Raw genomic sequence first — 27,991 nt, forward strand, 5'->3', positions numbered from 1 at the left:
TGATCTGATTTTGGACCTGTAGCCTGTTCTTCTGAGAATCATAGTCATCTAGGATCAGCACTCCTGCTGAGCAAGTCCAACCCTGTTACTGTGCGATCAGAGCGAAACTGACCCGTCTTATGAAATGCAATCTGACTGGGGGAGGAAACTTGCCCACCGCTGGTGGTGTTTCTATCAGATACGCTGCTGTTTTCTGCATGCCTTGCTCAGCACTATATCACTCCCATCACATACCGAGAGTTATGGCATCTGAAAGCAGCCGCATTAGTCGCTGGGTGGGCTTATGGTGTAGGAGCACCAGGAATGTTACACTTCCAGGTCAGAGTATCGCCTTGACATGGGTCATAACCCCCAGAGACATTTGGTGGCTTGTGTTTAAGGAGGTCTATAATACTTTAAGAAAGCTATCTGTTTATCGCCGTTGCAGTTTCTCGACTGGTGTGGGACCCCCCGGAAGTATGTGATTCCTTTTTTTGGAAGGAAATTGATACTTTTATTCAGAAAGGATGCATTAAATTGATCAAGTGTGACATTAAGAACAATAATGTTAAAGATTTCTATTTCAAATGCTGTTCTTTTGAACTTTCTATTCTTCAAAGAATCCTGAAAAAAAAAAAGATCACTGTTTTCACACAAATATTAAGCAGTGCATCTGTTTTCAACATTGATAATACTAAGAAATGTTTGTTCAGCAAATCAGCATTATTAGAATTATTTATGAAGGATCATGTGACTCTGAAAACTGGAGTAATGACTGTGAAATAGTGAAAAAATATTTCACAATGTCACCAGTTTTACTGTATTTTTGATCAAATTAATGCACCCTTGGTTGAGACTTCTTTCAAAAACATACAATCTTACAGACCACAAACTTTTGAACGGTAGTGTGAATGGCATGAAAGTCAGCAGACAGGGAAACCATTTTTACATTTACATTATTAAGAGCCCTCCAAATATAATCAGTCACTGGTAGAATCTTTACTATTATAAAATTAAGCATTTGCAATTTATATATTTCTTGCAAAAACATTATTATTCCATCAGAATATATGGTTACTTTTGAATGACAGTCAATTGAGATGTTTTTGGCAGGCAGATGGTGTATCTACCAGCAGGGACTAACCGGGCCATGCTAATCAGCCGAACTGTGACCCCTTGGTTAAGTGTAATTTATGACTAATGGGTCTCGGGGGAAGGCGTTTGTGTTCGTAGCAGAGCAAATGCGTTTCTGTACACTTCACATTGTGCCATGGCTTTCTTATTAATGTGCAGCTTTGCTTTTATCAGAGTGCACTGAAGCATTGCCCTGAATCATATTTCGTATCGCTCAGTATTTCATATGACACACAAGGATATACAACACAGCGTAGTAATTTAACAAATGGAACAAACACACACAAATACATAATGAAAAGTCAGATTAGTGCATTTGAGGGCCGAAAGTGGTCATGTAGCTGAGTGGAAATGAGGATGAATCACTGGCTCTATCTGATTACTGTGAACCACTACAGAGCTCTTCACAATCACTGAGGCCGTATTTATCAAAGACGTCTCTGTATGAGGCGTAAGATTCATGGCTCACATGATTCATGAGCCCCGGTGCAGAATTCCCTCTGGATAATTAGATTGAATCTGTAAAAAAAAAAAATCAGGCTTTATAAAAAACATCGTCTTACTTTAAATAGCCGTGTTAAGATTAGTTCCTGGATAAAGTCTGATATCATCTATTTCCAATTAAGCCCATAAAGTGAACTTGGGTTGTCACGGGAACAAAATTTCAGAAGTCAGTACCAATAGCATTCAAATGTAATTCTTCGTTGAATGTAAATAAATAATATAAATATTAATGTGTATAATAATATATAAAATGACAGTAGACATTTATAATGTTACGAAAGATTTCTATTTCAAATAAATGTTGTTCTTTTGAACTTTCTATTCATCAAAGAATCCTGAAAGAAGTATCAAGGTTTACACAAAAATAATAAGCAGCAAAACTGTTATCAACAGCAACAAATCAGCGTATTATATAATGGGATAAATGGGATAAAATTTGAAAATATGTGAAATTTGAAAAAAATATTATTGTAATCATAGTGTTTTTACTAGTTTTTTTTTTTTTTTTTTTTTTTGGACAAAATAAACACAGCCTTGGTGAGCCATAAGAGACTTCTTTCAAAAACAAAGCAATCTCACCAACCCCAAACAGTCGTGTATGCTGGTCACAAATGATTTATTGATTCATTATGGTTTGCAAAAATCATTCATTAGCAATTCAGTCTGAATTGTATTGATTTTTGTAAATCCGTATCCAGTAATCCATCACAAATGAATGGAAAAGGTCATGGAAAACTCATAGGAATTCATCACTTATCACAATTTCTGAAGTAGCTGCATTATCACGGGGCACAGTTGTTCTCATAGGCAGACAGAATGCGAGTGCTGAATTGAATCATTACAGTATTCTACATTTATTTATTTTTATTAATTTGTTCTGAAATAGTTGTACTGTTGACGTCCCTAAAGGGACTTACGGGGCAGATTTTGAGCTTTCTGGTGAGCCGCTGTTGAGCGCCAAAGTGCTGATGAAGTTGATTAGTGGCGGCCAAAAGGCTTCATTCACTCCCGCTCACACATTGTTAGCGACAATTCTGCTTATGCATCAGTGCCCAGTTTCATGCTCGCACAAGCTGTTCTCTTGTAAAGATTTAAAAAAAACGCTCACCTCCCTGACACCTCTCAAATGCCTGGGTCACTCCTGCAGTTTCACAGCAACTTACTGGCCTGTAAAAAGCTTATCGACCCCGTCAGACTCGCTTCATAAGCTTTGTTACTTCTGGAATTTGCAGTGCCCTCTTTCTTTCTACGGCCTTTGTGTCAACAGCACCGTATCTGCAGTGATTGATGTTTGAGGGCTTATTGAGAGAGAGAGAGAGAGAGAGAGAGAGTGAAGGGGTGGGTCGAACTTGAAAGTCTGAAGTCAATCAGCTTTCTGCTAACACACACTTCTGGACACACAATTGTAGGACGTCGAGATGGGAACAAAATGAGTGTTTGTGATGAGGAAGTGATGTACTGATGAAGGGTACATCTGCATGCCTCTGATAAATGTCAGGCACAAAGACTAAATGCTAAATGTTATAGTGTTCAAAAAATGTTCTGTTTTAGTTGGCAATTCACTTTAATCTTTAACTACTTTCTGTAGTGCATATAATATTATAAAATATTAATAGAATAGAATATTAAATTTTTGTTTAGAAATCAACTATAAATTGTTATTTTTTTAATGTAAGCTAAAATGATTAAAAAAACATGAAAAGGGATGTGAACCCTGAATCGAATACATCCAAAACGTCACCTTCCTCAACAGCATGCGTTTGTGTACACAAGTAGGTTGTAAGACAACATCTGACAGTTTTATCATTATCCAGAGTTAAAGCAGATTCTCAGCGACTTCTCATCCATGGCAAGACTTTATCTATTTCCTGGAATCTGGAAAGTTCAGCTCAATTGTGGTGATTTGCTTGTGTTTGATGTGTCTGTTCCCATGGTCACATGCCCTTGTGAAATGTTTGTGGTCAGAAATCCAAGCTGTCTGTCTGTTTGACCATCTCAACTGTACAGCACAGCCCACATGACAACAGCAGAGGATTGTGGACTGTGGTGCCTGTCAGAAGAGTGTAGAGTACATCAAAGAACGACAGTAGAAGAGAAAGTTGGCATTTTATTTCTTCTTTCAATGGTAGCTGTGTCTCTCTCTTTCTTCCCATGCATGTGAGATGACATATTGATGTGTTGCTTTCATGTCTCTCTGTGATAGGGAGCTGACCTTGTGTAAATCTAAAAACTGGAGTGGAGCTGAAGCAGAGTGAGGATAGCTTTGAGCAGGGATGGGAAAAATCGCTGTGCTTTTGGAACTATTTTTATTGGCAGAAAGAAAATATACAAACTAAAAGTGTAGCATTAGACTTTGTACTCCTTTCAATTCCGTACACATATTTCATGTATGAACATGAGAGGGCAGAAGCTCATCTTCTGTTCCAAAATTCAAATGGCAAATGGATGTTTGACTTGACTTATTGACTTCATTGAAATAATAAAAACAACTGTTTGTATTATACATACCCTCAACATCTGTTTTCTCAAAAGACCTGGTTGTATGAGGTAGCCTAATTTTAAAGCTACACTGTGTAGGATTTTCTCCCATCTAGCGGTGAAATTGTTTATGACTACCAACTGAATATTACTTTCTAGCCCCTCCCATTCTTAGGGCTTTTTAACTCCTACGGTGGCCGTATTATTTCAAATCTACCGGCAGTCGCGAGTAATCTCCCCCTCGCATTCGTCACGGTGCCACTGAGTGTCAAAACGCGAAAGGCGAAGCTTGAATTTCCAGGTATGTCCCTCTTTGGCTAATGTATTTTCAAGATGGAGGCGCAACATGGCTGCCGCCATTCGAGCGACTCGCTCGTATGTATTCTGAATGGCAGATTCTACGCTTACGAGAATACTTGATTAGTTGGTAGAAGTAATTACACATTAATGAGCACATATCATTTTGAAAGAACAAAGTGCTTTTTGCTAAGAATCAACTACAGTGTAGCTTTAAAAGTATGATTTCTACATCTGGATATTTCATGTAAATGAATAAAATCTCATAACTCCATGGCGATTTTTATGATGAATATACATTTTTCTAGTTGTGCCAAGCTTTTAAAAATGTTGTCAGGTAGGAATTGTTAGTGATTTATCCAATTATCCTTAATTCTTATCCAGTAAATCACAAAAACCAAAGTCATCGGGCCTTTGATTATTGTTGTGGACAATGGGGAGCCTTTGAGTTAAAAAGGTTGTGAACCACTGCCTTAGAGTGCTACATCATATCCTGTTGCCGATCAAAGACTAGTGTGACTGCGCCTTAACCACAAATTTTTTGTCTGAAACAATTTTACAGTCAAACTGAAGCTCGAGTCGCCATTGGCTTGTACATTTTTTATTTTACTCGCCAGACTTTTTACATGGAATGCAAGAACAAAGCAAATGAAAAAATTATATATAAATATAATATAAATTTCAAACATTATTAAAGACAAGTAAACAGTCTCTATAATAAAATAAGAACAAATCATCAAACTACAAGCAGTAGCACAATAAACACAATAGAACAAAGTTTTATATACATTTTCATACAAATGAAAGACAGTGATTTTCAATGAAATTGCCCATTCAAGGGCAAGAAGACGTGAAAGAGAACTCAATTCAGTATTCGCATTGGCCGTTGGCTGAATGTCTGATGCATATGGCACACAAAATTGGAAAAACTACAGGATTTTTGAAGACATCTGATTGGGTGAATTCTACAGGATTTCTGGGAGACGTGTGTGTTACGTTCTTTAATGGTCAGCCTGAAGACAAAGATGCCATGACGGCAAACCCACTTATGGAAGAAGCAAGCCGTTGTGTTTACAACTGTTACAATGAGCGCTTATCAGGATCAACTAAACACTGGATTTTCAAAAGTATGTGAAGTACCTAAAGTTTGCGGCATAAACTTTCAAATACGTCCAAGAGTTTTACAGCTGTTATTGTAGGGACATCAACGTTGCATTTTTTTAAGCCCCTAAACATGACACGGAACAAAACAATCCGTGATTGGATGCTTTACATGTCAGTCAGACGGTCTCTGGGCGGTCCTTGGCCAATGAAAGCTGCTATGGAGTCCAGACTCTCTGCCGTCAGTCTAAAGGAACGTGAAACTAGCCATTGGCTAATTAAAGACATTTTTAGTTGCCTAGCCTGAAATTTGGTCGCATGTGCGAGTGATTTACTCGCATTGATCAAACACCTTCAGCTATTTGTGCTTTTTGTGTCTCTGTGTGTTAAATATCTTCAGTGGCCATTCATCAACCTTTGCTTTGTCTTAGAGCTCTATACACAAAGACCAACCTGCTCCCAGAATGAGAGCCTGGCCCAAACTAGTTCCTGTAAAGTGTTTGTGTGGATGCTGCGGTTTAGAGGTTCTGGAGCAATTGGGCCGCCCACATTATGATGGATGAGGGAAGGGTATGGCTGGCGGAGGCTTGCCATAGATCGTTGTAAGGAGGCGTAAACGTGACAAATCATGATGAAGAGTCAAGCTGCACTCTAGGCTGATTCGGTTCCTCTCAATGTTAAACTTTGGGTTTGTCCAGTATCGGTTGAAGGGCATTTGTGTGCACAGGGACAGCTGTTGGGATGGGCGTGTTCTTCTAATGCACTCTGGGATGCGATGGCAGCTGTCTGAATCCAAGAGAGAGTGGCCCTCACACTAACCAGAGGCAGACATACAGCTTTTCCCCTGCCCTTTAAAAAATCATCCCCTTCTTCCTTCCTTTTTTCCTTTTGCTGCAATTTATCACCAGGGTGTCCAATTTCGAATGAGCTGCAGGCTTCTTGGGCAAACGGATGAGCAGTAAATGCATGAATCTTTTTATAAATGAAATTGTCTCACTCTGTCATTTCTTCATCCTGTTTTGTGAGCCTTTTTATCCTTGTGTTATTGTGAACAAGCACAGACGTCTGGTATATGAAGAATGCGTGTGATGGGACGCTCACTCCATAGTGGTTTTACATCAGATTGGGTAATCTGGGTATGTCATTGTGTGGTTTTAAAAACAACGTTTTTTACTTTATATAGTCTTGCTGCTCTTGCAGGTTTTTTTTGGTGGTGGTGGGATGGATGTGAGGTGTTTTGATAACTGCATCCTATTGCATAAGAAAAGCTGATTGTTGTTGAAACATTTCTCATTTGAATTATTATTATTTTTTGTTTCCAGTGTGCATGAGAAACTCTACAGCAGAATTCACCATGCACCATTAAGACACTAGCCGGATTTCCATTCAGCTATTTTTATGTGATTTTGGCTTATCACATAAAAATATGTTTTAATTTGGAAACACCAAGATGCAAATAATTTCATCAAAAAATGTCCGCACTTGGCATGCAAAAAGAAGAAATAAACATAATGGCCAGGAAATATGAATTTGTTTCCACAACATATTCATTTGTGGCCACATTTCATTGATTCATTCACTAATTTTAGTTAAATCATAGCCATGTTGTACTAATTCGTTTCTTTGTTTGATTTTAGTTAAATCTATAATTGAATGCGCAGCATGTAAACTCTGCTTTATTCTTGTTTGTTTAATAATCTAATCATTCACATAAATTAAATTCACAACTTGGATGGTAACATAGCTTCTTACAGAAACATATTGATGTTTATGTGTGCATAGTCTGATTCTTATGAGCTAATTCTTTTAATGGAATCATTCCTGATTTCTAACACGCACTCATCGCGTTCAGTGTGTTCTTGCGGCTATCAGAGCAGAAACTAAAGCTAATGCTCTCCGTATGTGTATCATCTCCGGCCGAATTCATATGTAAATTGCGTGAGCTTATTTTGTCCAGTAGATCAAAAGATCTGGGGGGAAAAAAAACATACAAACCCCTCCCCTTGAAGAAATCAGGACAGAAGTGGTTGAAAATGGACAAATGAGACGGATTCAACCCTCTATAATACAAGTAAATCACTCGCAATGCTGCGTTGTCATGAAAGTTTATCATTTGCAGGCGTTTTTAAGCCTTGCCAATTTAAACATTGCAAGAAGAAGCGAAAGATAACTAGCGCAGGCTGTGTGAGAAGTTTTGTGTGTGCAAACTGCACATCCGAACCATACCGAATTGAGCTCTTTCAACGTCGTCTTGTGCTTGAATGGACAATTTCACGCAAAAAAAAAAAATCTAAATGCCTGTGTTAGTATCTAGCGAGTATCCTCGAGTATCCTTACTAGCGAGTATCCTAGTAAACATAGTCGGTTATACACTGTAAAAAATTTCTAACCTCCCTAACTCAAAATTTTCTAGTGACTGATAACATCTAAATTTTTCAATTGGCCCAAGTGAAATTCTGTAAATTATTAAATTAAATGTACAGAATTTCACTTGGGCCAATTGAAAAATTTAGATGTTATCAGTCACTAGAAAATGTTGAGTTAGGGAGGTTAGACATTTTTTACAGTGTATGTTAAGTGAACATAAACAGTCGATAAAGCAGTGTTATTTTACATTTGATTACTGATTTCTGTACATAATCTACCTAATTTGTATCTGTTAGATCTATCTGAAACAGCACTGTTTATTTAATTTGCATCTTTGTTCTATTGTGTTTATTGCTATTGCTTGTAGTTTGATTATTTGTCTATATTATGTGTTTATTCAGGTGAAAACAGGGCTAGAGCTGTTCTTGAGTTACTCACTGAACCACTCACTCACTGACTAAAAGTGTCACATCCAATTCAAAATTGAGTAATTAATAGTTTTATGTGTACTTAAAAAATAACATTAATTTCTGCGAGACTAGCATAACCAAACATGCACAAACAAGTACTAAAAGAATTGTTAAGGAATTGAAAGCAGAATTGTTCAATTGTGATTCCAGTTGTTAGTGTATGAAGCAGTTAATCATGGCTGTGTGTCCGCAGGGTACATCCAATGATTTACAGCGCCCAGATACAACTCCAATATCTAGTGAGTGGCTCTTCCTCTCATAAGCAATCAATCTCTCTTTCCACCTTCTACTTTTAGTATGGCTTTTAAAGTGAAATCCTTATACTGAATTTGGCAACACAATAAAGATATACACCCATATGCTGCTGAACAATTGAGATGCATTGTTTTTGGAATAACATTGTGAAGAGGCATGTGGTGCAGTTCTGTTCTGTCTCTCTTCAGGTCTGCTTCCTTTTTCTCAACGTTATTCTTGTTTTTGACACGTTATGGGGCACACAGCCTTTCTCAGGCAGGTCCAGATATAAATAAAAATGCAGAGAGCATCAACACCTTTTCATTTGGACTGTGGTTCATTGTTCACACATCACCTTACTGTAAGTGGTCGACACACACACACACGCACACATCCTACATATTGCTTTTCCTGGTTGTTTCTTCTATATGTTAGAGTAGAAATGAAGATATATTAATGAATTGGATACACATCCGGCTCTATCCGCATTTTCTCTTTCATGCATATAAACAGTCACGCTTACTCACATTTACTAGTCTGATCTTTTCACACGTTTATTCACACTCTCGCACACCCACAAATCGCTCAGTTTCTACTGCTCTCACACCTTATGTTCTGTGGCTGAATGATCATGAGTAGAAATGTCAGAGGCTCTCTCAATCGCTCACACTGCCATGATTAAATCGCTGGAGGTCACCATGTCGCTGTGCTGTTGGTTTCTTGTAGGCGTTCCTACTCTAAACACTGACTTATCACTGTCTGTACTTTCATTGGAAGTCCCTGCTCATTTGAATAAAGTTTGCATAATGTCAGTGGTCTTAGTCATATAAATATATGCTGTGATTTGCGCTATATGTTTATTAGGTATGCGATGGTATCAAATTTTCACATCACGATAATTGCTGAATAATCACACACAATGAACATGACGTAGCGGCCCACTGTTGTGCACCATAATTTGAAATCAAGGATTTTAAAGTTTGTCGATCGTGCGTGTCCAGTGACAGCTGAACTGTCCACATCCGATTCACATGGACCGATCGTTGCGCACAGAGTACACTGGCGTTCTCAGCACCTTCAAAATAAAAGTCCCACACGCTGTCAAAATAAATATCCCGCTTCAGATACATTGAGTTTACAAAGACATTTTGGCTGCATCCGAAAACTCACCTGAAAAATGCTGCCTTCGGAGGACGCATTCCAAGGTAGGAACTAAGGCATCAAGGCATTTCCGAATCCAATGTTAGCTTCACTTCCTGTCTCCTGAGATACCTTCATCTGATTGATTTTTGAAGGCAGCATAGATGCATCCTTCACTGCCTTTGATATCCCTCAATCCTGTTCTTTCTTTTTGGTGACAGTTGAGCCAGAAAAAGAAAGATGGCGTCTGAAAGTTGCGTTTGCTGGTCAGTTTGTGTGTAAATGTAATGTTTTTGACCTACATTTTCCACTTCTGATGTAATTTCTAGCGAGAAATTACTACTGTAGTAATTAAATATTTGTTTAGTTCTCACCAAAGCTCACTCTATTTAGCTAGTAAATCATTAAACTGTTACGCTGCCTGTCCGAAATCAGTTTCGTGAGGTACCTTCATGCGCAAATGCTGCCTGCAGAGCCATTGCCTATAAGGCAGCGAGACAAGTCAGCTGCCTAATTTTTTGGATACAGATTTTTTTATCGGTCATAACTTCTGGACAAACATAGCGCAGATACTGAAAAGATTTATTGTGTGCATGCGTCCAGTGTGTGTGTTCATACACACTGTCAAATTAAGTGTACTTTGAAAGGCTACACATTCCGCTGTATGCATGCGTTAAGCGTTCACACCAAAACTGAAGTATATTTTGGGCTTAAAGTATCTAGAATTATTCATGGTATTTTGAAGTGCCCACAAAAACAATGTACAGTCCCTTTCCAAAAAATTTGAATATCATGGAAAAGTTTATTTATTTCCATAATTCCATTCAAAACGTTAAACTTCCATAGATTATAGATTCAGGGCCCACAACTTAAACGATTTCAAGTATTTAGTTGTTTATTTGTACATAATTTGGGCTTCCAGCTCATAAAACCGACGAAAACAGGATTTCCAAAAATTTTAATATTACATGAAATCACACAGTAATTACACAGTGATACAGTGGTCATTGAACCAGGTTTTGGTTATTTTGGCAGTGTGGGCAGGTGCAAATCCTGCTGGAAAATGAAGTCAGCATGAAGTGCTCTGAAAATGTCCTGGTAGACGGCTGCGTTGGCTCTGGATTTAATGGCAAGAGCAAATTTTGCATCTCATTTGGAAACCGAGGTCCCAGAGTCTGGAGGAAGAATGGAGAGGCACACAATCCAAGATGCTTGAAGTCCAGTGTGAAGTTTCCACAGTCTGTGTTGGTTTGGGGAGCCATGTCATCGGCTGGTGTTGGTCCGCTGTGCTGTCCACTCAACGCAGCCGTCTACCAGGACATTTTCAGAGCACTTCATGCTTCCTTCAGCAGACAAGCTTTATGGAGATGCTGACTTCATTTTCCAGCAGGATTTGCACCTGCCCACACTGCCAAAAGAACCAAAACCTGGTTCAATGACCATGGTATCACTGTGTAATTTTATGTAATATTCAAAATCCTGTTTTCGTGGGTTTTATGAGCTGGAAGCCCAAATTATGTACAAATAAACAACTAAATACTTGAAATCGTTTAAGTTGTGGGCCCTGAATCTATAATCTATGGAAGTTTAACGTTTTGAATGGAATTATGGAAATGAATAAACTTTTCCATGATATTCAAATTTTTTGGAAAGGGTCTGTATGTGTGTTCATTACAGCAACATGGCATATTCCTGAATACCAGCACATAATGTATATATAATCATGGGAGTCTCCACTCTGAAGTGTTCAGACAGCCAGTATGTCTCTGTTTCAAGCTTTAATTCTTTTCACCTCTTCTATTAATCTTTCATTTCTGTTAACCTTTAATTAGAGAAGTGTCAATGCTTTATTACTTAATTTGTTGCTTAAATAATGGCTTCATATATTTTTCTCTTCCACTTACTCAAGTCCAAATCTCTTCTCCTCATCTTTCTCTCTTTCTTTCTTTCTTTCTTTCTTTCTTTCTTTCTTTCTTTCTTTCTTTCTTTCTTTCTTTCTTTCTTTCTTTCTTTCTTTCTTTCTTTCTTTCTTTCTTTCTTTCTTTCTTTCTTTCTCACTATCACAGGCTTTTAGCTGCATTTTTCTCTGACTGCTGCTGCGTGTCACACACTCTCATATGCTTAAAATTGACACTGTTAGCCCAAAAAAACCTCTCAGAATATCTCTCCCAGAATAAAAAAAAGAGAGCGTGCCGTTCAGGGGATGTGCTTAAGTCATCAGTAACACGCTGACAGCAACATGCCTGCGCGTCTTCAACACGCAGCTACAGCACAATCTATTCAGGCTGCTATATAAATTGATGTTCTAAATGGGCCTGCACTAATGTGAACGTTTATTTACAAGCAGCGTTGCTTTCTCCCTCTCCCTCCTATTGAGCCGTTCTCGTATTCAAGGGTAAAGCTTTTGAAAAAATCTAAATGTGAGCTCTCACCTCCCCCCACCCACCTGATGTCCTCCTCCATAGTCCTCATAAATGATAATCACAATCTCTCCTCCCAGCTCTTCCCCTGAAAAGTCATTTCACTCAATAGCTTTTTGTGTTCCTGGAAAACTGTACATGCAAGCGTACATTGGATTTCTCTCTCTATTGTATGTGTATATTTTAGTGTAATTAGCCTGTGTTTTTCCTGAGCGTAAAGGCCAGTGTAGGCAGATTGTCTGAGCTCCAGAGCTCAGCCCCACCAGAGCCTGATTACAGCTTACCGTAGTCATTTTCTAAATAGCTCACTTCCACTCCACTTTCCTCCCTCTATCCTTTCTTCTCCCACATTCAGCCTCCCATGCACACAAAGAAAGAGAAAAAGCAGTGGAGTCTTTTAGAAAAGTCTTTTATCAGATGCGGTCTGACCCAAACATCCCCAGCCATTGAGAATCCAGACTCACTTTCTCTCTTCCTGTCTTTCTCTCCCTCTTCCAGATAGAGTTTTTCCACCAGCTCTGATATGACAGAGGTGAATTTATGTGTGTTTTGACTTTGGAGCAATTTGGACTGTTCTGATGGAACTTTTGCTCCACATAGTTATAATTTTATACCGGTCATAAGGTCAACAAGAATTTTTTTTTTTTTTTTTTTTTTTTTTTTTTAAAGAAGTCTCATATACTCACCAAGGCTGCATATCAAAAATACATTAAATCAGTATTGTGAAATATTATTACATTATATAAAATAACATTCTATTTTAATATATATTTAAAAATGTAATTTATTCCAGTAATTGCATTATACCAGTTATCAGAAATCATTTTAATTAATATGCTGATTTGCTGCTTAAGAAACATTTCTTATTATTAATGGAATATTATTATTTATTTTTTTCAGGATTCTTTGATGCATAGAAAGTTCGAAAGAAATTAGAAATCTTTTATTACGTTGTAAATGTCTTTACTGTCACTTTTGAACAATTTAATGTATCCTTGCTGAATAAAATAAGGGGCTGAGATGAATCTATAGGAATGCACCTAAAATTGCAACCGATAATTATTTTTATGGAATATTTATGTTTATGTATTTTTAATCGTATGTGAATTTTCGCATCATAGAGTATGAAAAATGTTATTCATTTTAAGATTTGCTAAAGATTACATTTTAATAGTGTTATTAAATAAGTCGTTTTTTAAAAGTTAAACTTTGAGTAAGCGTTAGATTACAGCAAAGGTAATCTTAATGTAAAAACAAGGGCAATGACAGTGAGCATGCACAATCAAAAATAATTTATTGGCCGATATAAACACTGCTACGCCTCTGGTTGTAGTTTTCTCATCTCTGTGTAGATATTTTCATCTAGACAGGACTCTGTGTTTGAGACTCAGCACGCATACAAGCACCGCGTGAGGACAGAGGAGAAATCAAAGATTCAGGCTGAGAGGAACAGATGGATGAAGCATCGTCAGTGAAAAAATCAATTGAAGAAAACGAGGAGAGAAAAATGATCGATCATAAGTAAACTTGTTTCGTTCAGTATTGATAAAGAGAGTTCAGTGTAATTAAAGTTGATTATTTTACCCAATATTTATGTGTACTTTTTATTTTTGTACTTATTAGAGTAGTGTGCCATTAGCTTAGCAACATGCTAACAACAGACTCTTGAAGTGAGTTGTGAGTCGAGTCTCACATGTGGAACGCTATTTGAGTTACTAATCAGTCACTCGTAAAGCTTCCTCAGAAGGCATCCTATTTAGACAGAAGACAGTGAGGCTGAGGCAGCTCACAAGGTTTCAGATAAGAGCTCAGGTATATCTGATAAAGAGCGAGCATGTTGGTTTCGCACCCTGCTGCGTTGTTAGTGCACTGCCAGGATTTTAATGAGCTGCCATCATGACCTTTCACTACATACTAACTCTTTATTTCTTGCTCTCTCTCTCCATTTTTCTGTCTGGCCTTGTGCTGCCCTGTCAGAGTTGTTTGGTTTATAATTGCTTCTTGTCTGAACTGTTTGTCTGCTTATACATGTTTTAATCGTTTCCGTCTGGTGTCAGTGTGCAGTGAGATGATGTAGTACATGTTTGTATGCGTAGTTTCTCACCACAAATCACCAGCGCTATCCATCGCTGTTGCTGATTCAGAGAGGGTGGAATGACTCAAGCTGCCACATGCAGCACCTGGTGTAATACAGCAGTTTGGGTGTCCACACCATGCCAAAATGCTTCACAACATGACCCAATCACACAGCCCATCAGATGATATTTAACATTCAGTGTACTGTTATAGAGTGCAACAGTTGGGTTCGAGAAGTAAAAATCCCATTAATTGTCATGATGGGGAGTTGATTTTAAAGAAAAACGTATAAACCTTTAAAGACAGAAATTTGTTCTGTGTGAAATTCGGTCCCTTACGGTGAGCTACTATTAATTGATAGTGTATATGCTTCTGTTGAAGCTATCATCTGTGCCTTATGTCAAAAACTACATTACACCTATAGTTTCACCTTGGAACTGCCTTAATTCTTCATGGCATGGATTCAATATGGTATATTTTGGTCCATATTGACATGGTAGCATCATTTATTGGCTGCACATCCATGATGAGACTCTCCCGTTGCACTCTCCCGAGATCTGGTGACTGTGGAGTCTATTTGAGTATAGTGAACTCATTTTTGAGATGATTTGATCTTTGTGATATGACGCGTTATCCTGCTGGGTTCAGCCATCAGAAGATGGGTACACACACTGTGGTCATAAATGGATGAACATGGTGGTCAGCAACTATACTCAGGAAGGCTGTGGCATTTAAACAATGTGGAGGTACATATTCTCTGTAAACCCTAAGATGGTTGTACATGAAAACCCCAGATCAGCATTTTCTGAAATTCTCAGACCACAAAATCAAACTCAACAACCATGCCACCTTCAAAGTCACTTAAATCACCTTTCTTTCCCATTCTGAAGCTCAGTTTGAACTTCACCAGATCGTCTTGACCATGTCTACATTCTTAAAGGCATTGAGTTGCTGCCATTTGATTGGCTGATTCGATATTTGCATTACCTAGCAGTTGATCATTCTGGGGATGGAGGAGGGTAGTTAGCTCCTGAGCAATATAAAGCTGTTGATGATACTGAATGGATCTTATATACAGGGATGCTGTGATAGGCGTCATATTCACATAGACGTAGACACTCTGATGCGAGCTTGACTGACGTGACCTGCCAGAACTAACGTTATGCTTGATGTGAAAGTTTGGAATTTAGCAAAGGTCACCTTAGATCACAGCACTCACACTAGAAGACGGGTAGAGGATGTGAAGGTGAAGAGAGAGAGAGAGATGAAGTGCCTGAGGCACGGTCAGAGCACTCTGGCTGGTATGTTTGATGTTAAATTGAAGTTCAGATTTCATATTAAGTGTGTTTTGCCTGCTGCTGTACGATTAGTAAGAGTGGCTTGGGTACGAGAAGGGTTTTTGCTGCTCTGAACACACTCGGTTGACAAAAAAGATGACTAAAGAGAAGGATATTTTGATATCCTGATATTCTAACCTTCACTTGATTAGTTAGTTGGTTGGTTAATTGATGTGAATCCAAAGCTTTGCAGCTGTCATTGCTAAGTTTATCACTGGTTCTTTTATCACTGGTTCTCTGCCATGCAATTCATTTGCTCACATAAATATGTGTGAAATTGCACTCAAACGCACATTTGAATTAATGTTTGGATGCATTCCTCACGACACACTTGATTAGAAGACTTGCTGAGTTTTAATGAATTCAGTGAAAATGTGTGTGTAAAACTGACAGATGGTAATTATCTCATTGCTCCTGTTATGTTGGAAAATGATCCAAAACATGTTTGTGAGTCATTTATTTTGCACGTTTTCTTAATGCACACCATCCCTTTAAAATCATATCATCGCTTAATTCTAAATCAAAAGACACGTTTAAATTGTTTGTTTTGAAAATAATGTTGTTGAAAATGACATTTCTGACAGATGTTTAAGTTATTTTTGTATTTTTATTAACCATAATGAAGACTGTAGGCATCCATCAGTTCACAAACCTCAAACATATTTATTTTAATACATTTTTATTGTATAGTGAATAGCAGCATGTTAATATTACATGTATCAATGGATTGTTTTTGTCTGAAAGCTTTTAATCATGTAATTCTGAAAAGCTTTTATACAAACACTGTGTCCTAGCCAGGTGTAATATTAGTTTTGTTTTAGATTCATTATGAACTGTTAAAGGATTTATTAATATTTTGAATTTTATATTTTTGCTTTTATTTATTTTATTTGCTCATTTTAGAAGTTCAAAACTTGTTTAATTTCAGCAATTTCAATTAACAAAGGAAATGTTTCATAGGTTTAGTTAACAATAATTACACTAAACAATTATTGAATGCAAAAATGCTGCACAACACGACTCAATCACAGCTAATCAGAACATATCTGGTGTTCAGTGAAGTGGGGCTTCTCAATTGTGGCAAAATCATAATCATCAATCAGTGTTGTAATCATGATTATTTAACACAATTAGTGGGCAATAAGACCAAAACCCATATGAGTGTTTTGGGTTTTTTTTACAAGAATTTTTTTAATTCTTGATACCAATTTCGATACTACAGCAGAAACTAATACTAGGCACAATTAAAATTAAGAAAATTACTAAAATGGGACAAATACAGTAGAAAAAAATTAAATAAACAATGCTTTTTCATGTAAGTCTATCTAACAATATAGTATTCAGCTTAAAGCCTACTTAGAAACTGAATAAAGTAATTAAATATAAAAATATAACACTATATACTGCAACACTACACTATCTTTACTGTATGAATTATATATACATAGATTCTTATTAAAGCTACTAAAGTTATTAGTCAAGAGCAGTGAGTGATTTTCCTTTTTCTTTTGTTGTTTGATTGTTAGTCAAACGTCCTCTTGGGCGGGCCTTGAGATGCGATAGAGTCCAGACCTTCTGCCATCAGTCTGAAGGTCTGGCTACGCGAGACTAGAACCAAAGTGAATGACATTGACATAGTTGGGGCTTTCGCACCGGTTAGTTCTAGGAACTTAGTACTAGGAACTAGCCACCAGGGTGGTTCCCCGAGAACGAAATGTTCCCCTAGGCCTAGGGCCATTTTCCTGGTTGCATTCGCACCGCCAGTAGGAACTCTGAAGTGACGTAAGCCATACTTGTTGTGACTTTTATTTTGATGGTGCTGAGAAAGCCAGAGCCTGAGCACACAGTGCTCCTGTTCTCCATTAGTTTATGATCTGTTTAAGTCTGTCCTGTCTAATATGTTATTAGATACTGTTATACAAAGAAAGTAGACAGTATATGAAAAAGTATTTGCATTTGCCGTATGGTTGATGTCCAATGTCGCTAGCTGAGCAGAAGTACATAATCATGTTTAGCTTGGCCCAAAGTTGCGTTGGATTTTCTCCTCAGCGTAACGGTTGAGAGGTCCATCTATCACTGTTTTCCATGTTCGTAGAGTTAGTTTGTGGAGTAAATATATAGGCTATAATCTGTGTGTACACAGCTTTTTTTTTAAATGGCGGGTGCCGGTGTTTTGCGTACGTTCGGCCAATCAGTGTACACTTACGTCACTGGTAGTTCCTATAGTACTGGTTTAGACCCTACTCTGAAGTAGGAGCTAATTTAGTTCCCCCAAAAGGAGTTCCTAGAACTAAAATCATTCCTAGTTCCTGCGGTGCGAACACGCCAAAAAGCGGGTACCGCCAGTAGTTCTAGGAACTATGAAAAGGTTCCTCCGGTGCAAAAGTTCCTAGTGTTGGGCTGGAACTTGGTACTGAGGTGCTTACAGTAATATCTAATTTTCCTTTTTTTCTCTCTTTTTTTTTTTTCTTTTCTCTCTATAGTGTGAGGCGGAGTGTTTGGCCCATGTTGCTCTAGGAGTGAGTGAGTGTGTGTGTGTGAGTGTGGGTGTGTGTGTGAGTGTGTGCGTGTGTGTGTGAGTGTGTGTATGAGATGCTGGCCTGTCTGCCAGGGCCAGGTGATCTCTCCCTTCAGCTCCACCCCCACTCGCAGATGAACACTGGACTTCAGAAATGTAAGTACAGAAACAAAAAAAAAACAGTTTAAATTTCCATCATCACTCACTAAACCGTTTCGTTCTTATGTGGAGCATAAAAGAAGATAATAAATAAAATAAGCAGAATGTTGATGCTGCTTTTTTTTTCATAAAATGAAGATTATATGGTGACCAGGGAAAGTGAATCTCAAACAATGACAAAAAGCACCATAAAGTAGTCCAAATGAATCATGTGCTATGTTCCAACTCTTGAAGTTACATGAGAGTTTTGTGTGAAAAAAGACAGAAAATCATTATTCACTGATAAACTATTTCAGCTCTAACATCTTAAACACTTTTGTGTATTTTCAAAAAGTTTGCGAGAATAACGACTTACATTTTGTTTATTTTTTTCCTCACACAACTGTATCACAGAGCTTCAGAAAAATATAGCACATCACTCATTTTTAAAGATTTACAAATATAGCAGGGAGTACATCAGGATAAACTGGGGAAAACAAATATTAACAGATTTTATATTTTTAGGTTTTGTTGAACTTCTGCCTGGTTTATGGTTTACAATGGTTTATTTCCCCTATTTTACATTTTTATTTATATATTTAGCTAAAATACATTTTTGATCATTTTCACAAAAGTTTCATGGCCCCCAGAATATTATGTTGTATGAATATCTGTATATGCAATAATATCAAAAGAAAGAATAGACCCTCTGCTTTTAAACAACAACAACAAAAGTTTTATTCTAGCTTCATGCATTCTTTTTTTTTTATCAACACTTGAATGTGGGTTAGTTTCATAAAGAAGCAACATTTTGAGCAAAAAGCTGAGAAAATCACATTTTTGTCAAACACTACATCTGGATCAGATTCAGAAAGATAATCAAAACATAGATGGAGTAGATCGAGTCCATCAACACCCCAAATGCTTGCGCAGTCCTATAGCTCGCCCTGGGTCGACATTAAATTCAGTAACATTAAGGGCCCTACACACCGGGACGAATATCGGCGCGCGTTATTCGCCAGCGTTTTTCAACGCGTTTTTTGTGTTCACACCCAAGCGATTTTCGCTGACGATGAGCCGAGTGAACATGCAAATTCATTCCCTGACATTAGATGGCGCTTAATGTAAAACAGAAACCACTCCATAACAATTCTCTTTTATCAAGATTTTTGTAGTCGCTGTCGCGTTTGTCATATAGTTCTTTATGTTCCGACACCAACGAGACCAGCAGCTCTACACTCATCTTGCCTTGCATCTTCCTCGTCTTATTTCTTCCCGGCAGTGTAGACCATAGATATCATATATAAAGGCTAGATGTCTCGTGCGCACTGCTGGCCAATGGAGGTCGACGTCCGCACGTGGCGGCCATCTTGCGACAGTGTACTCGCTCACTACTTCAATGGTGCATGTACTTTTAAATAACCATAACTTGCTCATTTTTCTACCGATTTTCAAACGGTTTGGTTTGTTATAAACGTCAGAGATGTAGTTATGACACTGCATACATACACTGCATACATATGAAAAATTATAACATACATTTTCAAGCATTCGGAATTATAGCCACGTTAATAACGTTTGTAAGAAACCAAACCGTTTGTAAATCCGTCAAGATTTCAGCGAGATAAGAGGATTTGTGTGCGTGCTGATCATTCACCTTAATGCACAGAGCACTGTCACAAGATGGCCGAACGATGATGCCGGAAGTGACTGCGCCATAAGACATCTAGCGTTTATATATGATATCTATGGTGTAGACGCTACTTGGTGTATATCTTCTTCGCCGTTACGTACGTGTGCACGGCAAGACCGTTTGTGTTTGAGCGCCCCCAAGTTGTATTTTACTGTAACATCAGAAGCTCCAGACACGTGAGCAAAAGCGCCAATCTCATTGGTCGGATAGTTTTTGACGCGGCGCGTCAAACCAAAAAAACGAACCCGAGGCGTTTTTTTTAAAATGACGCTTTTACGCGTGCCGTTTTTCGCGCCGGTGTGCACACTCACATTGGCGCCCTTTGTTTAGTCACGAGGCGTTAAACGTCGGCGAATATCGCGCGCGAAATTCGTCCCGGTGTGAACAGGCCTTTAGGCAGTTTTAATTTATATGCTGTTTAATGTTGATGATCGCGTTATTTTACATATGAAGAGTTCAGATGCAAAAGCCTCTAAAGTGCCATCTGAAATTTTCTTCTAGAATGATCATTTTTTATCAAGCTTGTATATTTAAGGTCAGTAATTTCACTTAAATGACAACTAATAGGTCATTTTCATTGCCATTTAAGTGAAATTATTGAACTTAAATATACGAGCTTGATAAAAATGTTCATTCTAGAAGAAAATTTCAGATGGCACTTAGAGGCTTTTGCATCTGAACTCTTCATATGCTTACATAATGATACACACTTACATATCTACTTACATATGATATTGCTTGTTTCTGCATATTCTTCGCATGTGTTTTGATCAGGAGATTCAGTACTCTTCCAGAAGATGCGTAACAACGTGTAACAGTGAAAACACGGAAAGCCGGACATTTCCGTCAACAATACTCCTTATGATAAGACATATAGTGTAGGAAACAAATAAAACATTTAACTAAACAGTTGAAACTGGGCATGATGTGATACTCCACGAATGAGCAGAAATCTTTCCAAAAACAAACTGCACAGAAAACAAGCCGAATGAAGACAACTACATAATAAATAAAATAATGTTTTTCTATGTAAACCACAAAAGTGCACCACACATAATTAGTACTTTTATGGTGCTTTTTGTCATCTTTTGCTTTAATGGTATGGAAAAGTGCATCTTTCTGGATTGAACAGAAGAAAGCAAGTCAAACAGTTTTGGAACGACATGAAGGTGAATAAATTATGACAGAATTTTCCTTTCATGCTCCTGTTTACCTTCCTCTCAGCAGTCTCAAATGAACCAGACAAATATTCTTTCATGCTGTGCATGTTATGTGTCTGTTTCAATACCACAAATTCATACAGGCGTTGTCAAAAATGGCAATTAAGCGCATTGAAGAAATGACAAGATTAAAACAGATCTATAAAAGCAGATAAATGTCTGACAAGAAACTAAACAGAATCGAGAAAGAAAGGAAATGGAATGAGGGGAGGGGCAGTGTGTGAGCAAAAGCATATTTGCAGAGACAGATTGTCAAATCCCAGGATTTTTATTAGGGCGGTTTACAAGGACAGACACCTGCTGAACCACACCGCTCACAGAGAGATAGATTGAGGCAGATAAGTGGCATACAGAGGCAGCGAGAAAATGAGAGTCAGACAAACAGAGAAACTGAGTCAGGCAAGGAGGGAAAAGGATACGTACAGACAGAGTATCTCGCCTTCTCCGTCTGTGGGCAGACATCCTGTCAGATTAGCTCTCCATCAGGATGACAAATGATGCTATGGAGACACGCGGCCGGGGGAGTGCCGATGGCCCGGAGACTGATGAGTCTCACATCGCCTCAGGAAGACCCTCATCAGGCGGCAATTACTGAGAGGCTGAGGACATATCTTTAACTGCAGGAGAGAACAGAAATCACAGAAAGATGGAAGTCGTATTTCTAACTAGTGGGAATGCAGAAAGAGATGGAGTCATACTACTAACTGCAGGAATTACAGGGGGAGAACAGGTAGGAAAGAGGAACTCGAGGCATATCTCTGATGCTTCTCTCAGACAGATAATGGAAAGCAGATTTTTTTAAACATTGCACAAAACCGCAAGACTCAATGAAGTTAGACCTATAACTACAGGCAAAGAGTGTTTGTCTCTGAAGAGAGCAACTGTAGAGGAGTGTGATGTTACTGATGTTACTGACTGAACGTCACAGAAATGCCAATGAACTGGACAAAAACAAATGAATATCAAGCTTTAACGGTCCACATCCAGTCCCTTTTTTTACCTGGTGGTAAAAAAACACACAAAAAACGTATCGTTGTCTAACTTATTTGTTTTCATTTCTCTGATAATTCCATTTATTTAATAGTGCATAGCCATGTATTAGCCATGGGCAGAAACTTCTGAACAATTGATTTATGGCTGTTTTCCGATACATTGGGGCTCAAATAACACCATTTCATTCTATAAACCTCTATTTCAATATAATCCTCTGATCAAAATATGGCTTTTAGTGTCAATTTTATATATTCAAATTGTCTCTTCCATGAAAATAAAATGTAAATGATAGAAATATTAACTTCAAGGTTGAGCTGAATGAATAATCAAATTTAAAACCGAAAAATCTAAATTGTAATATGGCTTATTAAATGTTCTTTTACACGCATGTATCTCATGATAAGTGTTATCTGTGTCTCAGGCTCAGTTTGCAGTAAATTCTGCTTCCCATAAATGTGCATTCGGAAACACGATGTGTGCCACCCTTTTCATCCGATTTTCAATTAGTGTTTTTAAACCTGTAGCGAATCCTGGTTTAAGACAAATATTAGTATTGCAATTTAAAAAAGTTTTTTTTATTAAATATTTTGTTATACTATAGTAATATATTTCTTATTTTGTTTAGTATTTTATTTATTAATAATAATAATAATAATAGCCCTACAAACGAGTACAGCAAACCTGTACCTGAACGTCATTGTGTCTCACCCATGTGATAGTGTTTTTTTTTAAATTTGGTAAATGACTGCATTTTTGGTTAACACTATCCAGTTTCCCCCCGACTTCCAAACTGAAAGATTCAGAGAAGCCTCAGCTGTTTAAAGCACTCAAAATCATGTAATGTAATGTAATGATGCATATGCTGGTTTAAACGTCCCATGGCATGTCATTAACTGCCCTTTCAAATTCATGTGCTCCCTGTTGTGGTCCAGATGTTACTGGAGCACATCTGGCACTGGCACAGTTTCCCTCAGGGAACTCGGGAGACGCAGGAAGAGCCAGAATATACCTTGGAATGCAGGAATGCAAGCCATGAAAATACATTGGGGCAAAAAAAGATAGTCTTTTGTCTAAATAGAGCATGGTTTCTTTTGCTTTTCTCTCTCTGAACTCTTTCAAAGGGAGCTGAAAAGAAGGTGAGATGAGCGGGGAGGAAGAGATGGCTTTAGATGAGAAGAAAGAGATGAATAGAAGGAGGCTTTGCTTCTCCATGAGGAATAACCCTATATAAGACAATATAAGAACACCCACTCAGATCAGCAGTCTCACGGATTAAAGAGAGTTTAAAAGCGTGTGTGTGTGTGTGTGTGTGATGTCTGTGCTGAGGGGAAAAAGGCAGTTGGGAGATGTGTATGGTGTGCTTAGACAGAAGAGGCTGACAATAGCTGTGTAACAACCCTGTGTGTCTGTAATGGCGCTCCTGGGGTTTGGCTGATTACTGTGATCCTCAAATCACTGCTGCTGATGAGAGAGAGAGAGAGAGAGAGAGAGAGAGAGATAGGGGGTGAAAAAAACACTAGTGCAAAACACTATAGTTCAAATAGGGATAGTTCAAAAAAGAAATGAAAAATCTCTTCTCAATACAAAACACAAAAGCAGATGTTTAGAATAATGTCCAAGTTGCTTTTTACACTACCGTCCAAATGTTTGGGGTCAGTACAATTTTGACAAGTGTTTTTGAAAGAAATCTCTTATGCTCACCAAGGCTGTATTTGGTCAAAAATACAGTCAAAGCAGTAATATTGAAAAATGTAATATTTCAATTTGAAATAACTTATTTTACGGTGTCTTTGTCACACTGTAATTATACATGTAAGTACTGAGTGATATTAAGTAAATACATTTATACTTACTATTAGGGTTAGGATTAGGGTTTGGTTTGGTTTATGGTTAGTAGCATGTAATTATGCATAATGTATAGTTATTACTATAGTAATTGCATGTAACATATGTAACGATGGGGGAACTGACCCCAAACATTTTAAAGGTAGTGTACATGCAAAATTATGAATAAACATTTGAAGCATTAACCACACATTGAGCATCATCTCTTTCAAGATCACGTGTACCTTGAGAAAAATTGTAGTCTGACTACAATGTTTATATGCTGGATGAAGCTACAGTCGCATTATTTAAGTCTGTTAGTCTGACTAGAAATAGGCGATTTCAGTTGAACTAAAACATGTACAACATTACTCTTTTTCTTTTTTTTAGATTAATTACGTTTATCTTAATTACTGTTTTGTTCCGACTGAAATAGAACTTCTGAAGTGCATAAACACAAAGTAGATGGGGACCAGAGACAGCTGTGGTCACCATTCACTTATAGGGAAAAGAGCAACTTGAGCATTCTGCTTGATATCTCCTTTTGTGTTCCACATAAAAGTATGTGATGGCAGAACGTTCACTTTTAGGTGGACTATCCCTTTAATTACAAATCCCGAAAAGAAGTTAAGCAGATCTGGCACTGAGCTCTAGAGATGTTAAAGTCCCTTGAGACATTTACATAGATGCTCAGTGCATGTTTAAATGTCACCTGATCGCTTTCCTCTGCCCTCCTCTCCTGTACTCAGAATGGATTGCATGACTGCCGACCTGTATGTTGTTGTCTAATCCTAACAAGATTGACTCCTCATTATCGCCGGCCGGCCTCCCCCGGGATGTCACTCAACAGGGGAGAAAGGCAAAGACAGAGAGAAAGATGCGGTGGAAATAGAGAGAGCGCACCCTTGTGAGTTATTAACATAATGACTGTCCTCTTCCTCGCTCCTTGTTCTAGTCCTGCGGTGGTTCATTTATTGAGCCCAGCGTGGCTCTTCCTCCTCCATCTCTTCCTCTGATTCTCCTCATTTTCTATTCTCTCCTTTTAGGAGGGGAGCAAATGTGGGCAGCCGGTGAAGGTAGCTGACATGGCTTGAGATTGGCAGGAAAGCTATTTAGCTAAGAAATGTCAGGGGCCATTTTGTTTAGTCAACAGCCCACATAGAGGGAGAGGGAGAGGGAAAAAACAGAAAGACAGATGAGATGAGTGAATGGCAGGGCTTCTGAATGTTGTGTGAGGTGTTGGAGGATGGAGGTGAGAATTGTGATTCCTACTTCCTGAATGTCATTAACAAGAACAGATTGTGTATATGTGTATATGTTGATGTTTGTGTTTGCTAGTTAGGATAAGTTAGCATATATAAAGCATGCTTGCACAGACTTGTGCCCACAGAATTCCATAAAGCTCCACAGAATTTCTTCAGAATTGAAACGCCCTTCATTCACAAAGACATACACATCTACCACCCCTCACATGTTCACTTATTCAGTATTTGATTATTCTTTTTTGAAAGAGTCTCTTAATTTTTCAAAAATAAAGAACAGTAATATTGTGAAATTAAAATAACGTTTCTATTTTGATATATTTTAAAATGTAATTAATTCCTGTGTTGTCAAAGCTGAATTTTCATCATCATTACTGCAGTCTTCACTGTCACATGATCCTTCAGAAATCATTCTAATATGATGATTTGGTGCTCCAAAAAAACATTTCTTATGATCAGTACTGAGGAGATTTCCTGCTTAATATATTTTTGCGGAAACTGATAATTATTTGATGAATAGATATTTAAAAAAACAGCATTTATTTTAAACATTTTTTTTATTTTTTGTATTTAAATACTTTTGATAAATTTAATGCATCCTTGCTGAATAAAAGTATTAATTTATTTCCTACTGACCTCAAAATTTTGAACGGTAGTGTATACGTTACTGTGTATTGTATATTGGAGCATATATCATTCTTCCTTGGAAGTTGTGTGGAAAACATGCCTTAATTATTTTTTTCTAGATTTTTACAGGGTTTTAGTTATTCTATATAGTTCTTCTAAGTATTTGGTAGGAAGTAGGGGTTTAACGGTTCTCTGTAAAAAATCTAACTGTACCGTTCTCCACCCACGGTTCGGCATGCACTTGCACTGCGGTTCATCTAAAATATGTTGATGCATATGTAAGGGATAATGTATAGCGAGGCGGTTGTTATAGCGAATAACAACCCCGACAGGTTCTTGAATCAGCCTGAAGGGGTTGTTATTCGCTTTAACAACCGCCTCGCTATACATTATCCCGCTTATTACATGGCTAATTACAAAATAAATAAATAATTTGACACAAAATATTGATTTAAAAAGGAGTTTATTGATTTAAAAACGATTATATTGCTTCCGCTAAAGAAAATAGTCCGTTCCGCGTCCATAGCAACGCTCTATTTTTCATGGCAACGGTGTGTTATACTTCGCAGCGGTCTGTTATCAAGAAATAACAGACTGCATTCTACATTGGAATTCAACCAAGCCATGTAATAAGTATTTATAATATGGTTGATTGAAAATAACAACGCGTAAAACAGACAGACAGAGTTAGGCTAATGTTAAACTTTGTTCAATGTGACTGCCGTATGCTCTGATATGACCAGTCATTTACGCCGCCATCACCTGGGTGTTGATAGGCGCGAACGCTGGTAAAACCTAAACGGCACGCTTTGCTATCTTGCTAAACTTTAAACTCATGTAAGCCATGCCAATTTAAACATTCAAGGGCAAGAAGACGCGAAAGAGAACTCCTGCGCGCAAATATTGAGTAACAGACATATTCACACAAAAACTGTCAACATGCCCATCTTGGCGAGTGTCCTAGCAGACATAGTCGGTTAGGTTTTTAAGTGAACGTAAACAGTCGAGAAAGACAGCGCATGTGTAACAGTGTCAGTATTTGGGATTGTGCATTATGTTTTACAGTGACAGCAGCCTAATATTCCTGCTGTCTGTGTTTTTAATGTTAATCAAACAACAAAAGACAAGGAAATCACTCGCTGCTCGTGACTGAATAGCTTTTGTAACTTTAATAAGAATTAATCTTTAATTTATACAGTGAAATATACAATGGTATTTTACATTTGATCACTTTATTCAATTTCTGTACCTGAAAACTACTGTTAGATACCTGAAAAACACTGATTATTTGATTTGTACATTTGCTTTATTGTATTTATTTGTGCTGTTGCTTGTGGTTTGATTATTCTTATTTACTTCATTTTTTATTTGGCAGTAGTCAAACTTTTTCCCCTGAACATAGCACCTACCAAACCGTACCAAAACCGTGACCCTAAGACCATGATAAAAAACGAACTGTGAGTAATTTGAACCGTTACACCCTAGTGTAGGGTTTGTTCAGTGTTTGGGGTGTTTGTCGGGGCAGTGTGAGCTGTGAGCAGTGACTGAATCAGCTCAGGCTGGATGAAAGAGCTCAGTCACAGAGCACAGGCTGTTCATCCTCTCACTGGGGATGAGGGGGCCAGGAACGCATAGAAATGCATGCTAATACGTGTGTGTGTGTGTGTGTGTGTGTGTGTGTGTGTGTGTGTGTGTGTGTGTGTGTGTGTGTGTGTGTGTGTGTGTGTGTGTGTGTGTGTGTGTGTGTGTGTGTGTGTGTGTGTGTGCTCCATATCAGTGTGAGCAAGGGAAGTGCAGGTGGGTGCACATCAGAAGTCTCTCTCTGTCTATCTCTCTTTTCTCTTCTCCCCTCAAGTGATGAAAGCTTGTTTTATACAAAGACCCCCTTTCAGCAGGCAGACAGCAGCCTCACAGAGAGCACTTATCATCCCTCGCTTCCTTTGTTTTTTCTATCTGTCTCTCATCCGCTCTCCTCTATTCTCAACCCATCGAATCAGAGATGTTCTGGCAGGTGAGGATGTCACTATCTGGAAAAGCAGCATTGTATCAAGGAAAGAGCTTGTATTGTGAGCGTAGACCTGCAGACTTCTGAATGTAAAACCAGTTAAATAATTCAGCTCATTAATGTTTTTTTTCCTTTTATGTTCACCTTTAAAAGCATTACTGTGATCCTGAAGAG

At 37.9% G+C, this 27,991-nt stretch overlaps 1 protein-coding gene across 9 annotated transcripts in view; it reads left to right on the plus strand.

Moving 5' to 3' along the window:
- Positions 1–27,991, plus strand: part of fam222ba (family with sequence similarity 222 member Ba) — a 64,803-nt gene that overhangs the window by 31,320 nt on the left and 5,492 nt on the right. For 4 of the 9 annotated variants that reach the window (XM_084414310.1, XM_084414309.1, XM_084414307.1 and 1 more), the window contains one exon: positions 18,021–18,211. The exons of 3 other annotated variants lie outside the window; for them this stretch is intronic. In XM_084414310.1, coding sequence (XP_084270436.1) covers positions 18,130–18,211 — 82 coding nt within the window. In that variant the 5' untranslated portion in view covers positions 18,021–18,129. Of the gene's footprint in view, positions 1–18,020; positions 18,212–24,672; positions 24,831–27,652; positions 27,824–27,991 lie in introns of those variants that run through there. 2 more of the 9 variants (XM_084414311.1, XM_084414306.1) reach the window with 2 other exon arrangements.

The sequence above is a fragment of the Rutilus rutilus genome (assembly GCF_951802725.1).
Source record: "Rutilus rutilus genome assembly, chromosome: 7".
NCBI lineage: Eukaryota > Metazoa > Chordata > Actinopteri > Cypriniformes > Leuciscidae > Rutilus > Rutilus rutilus.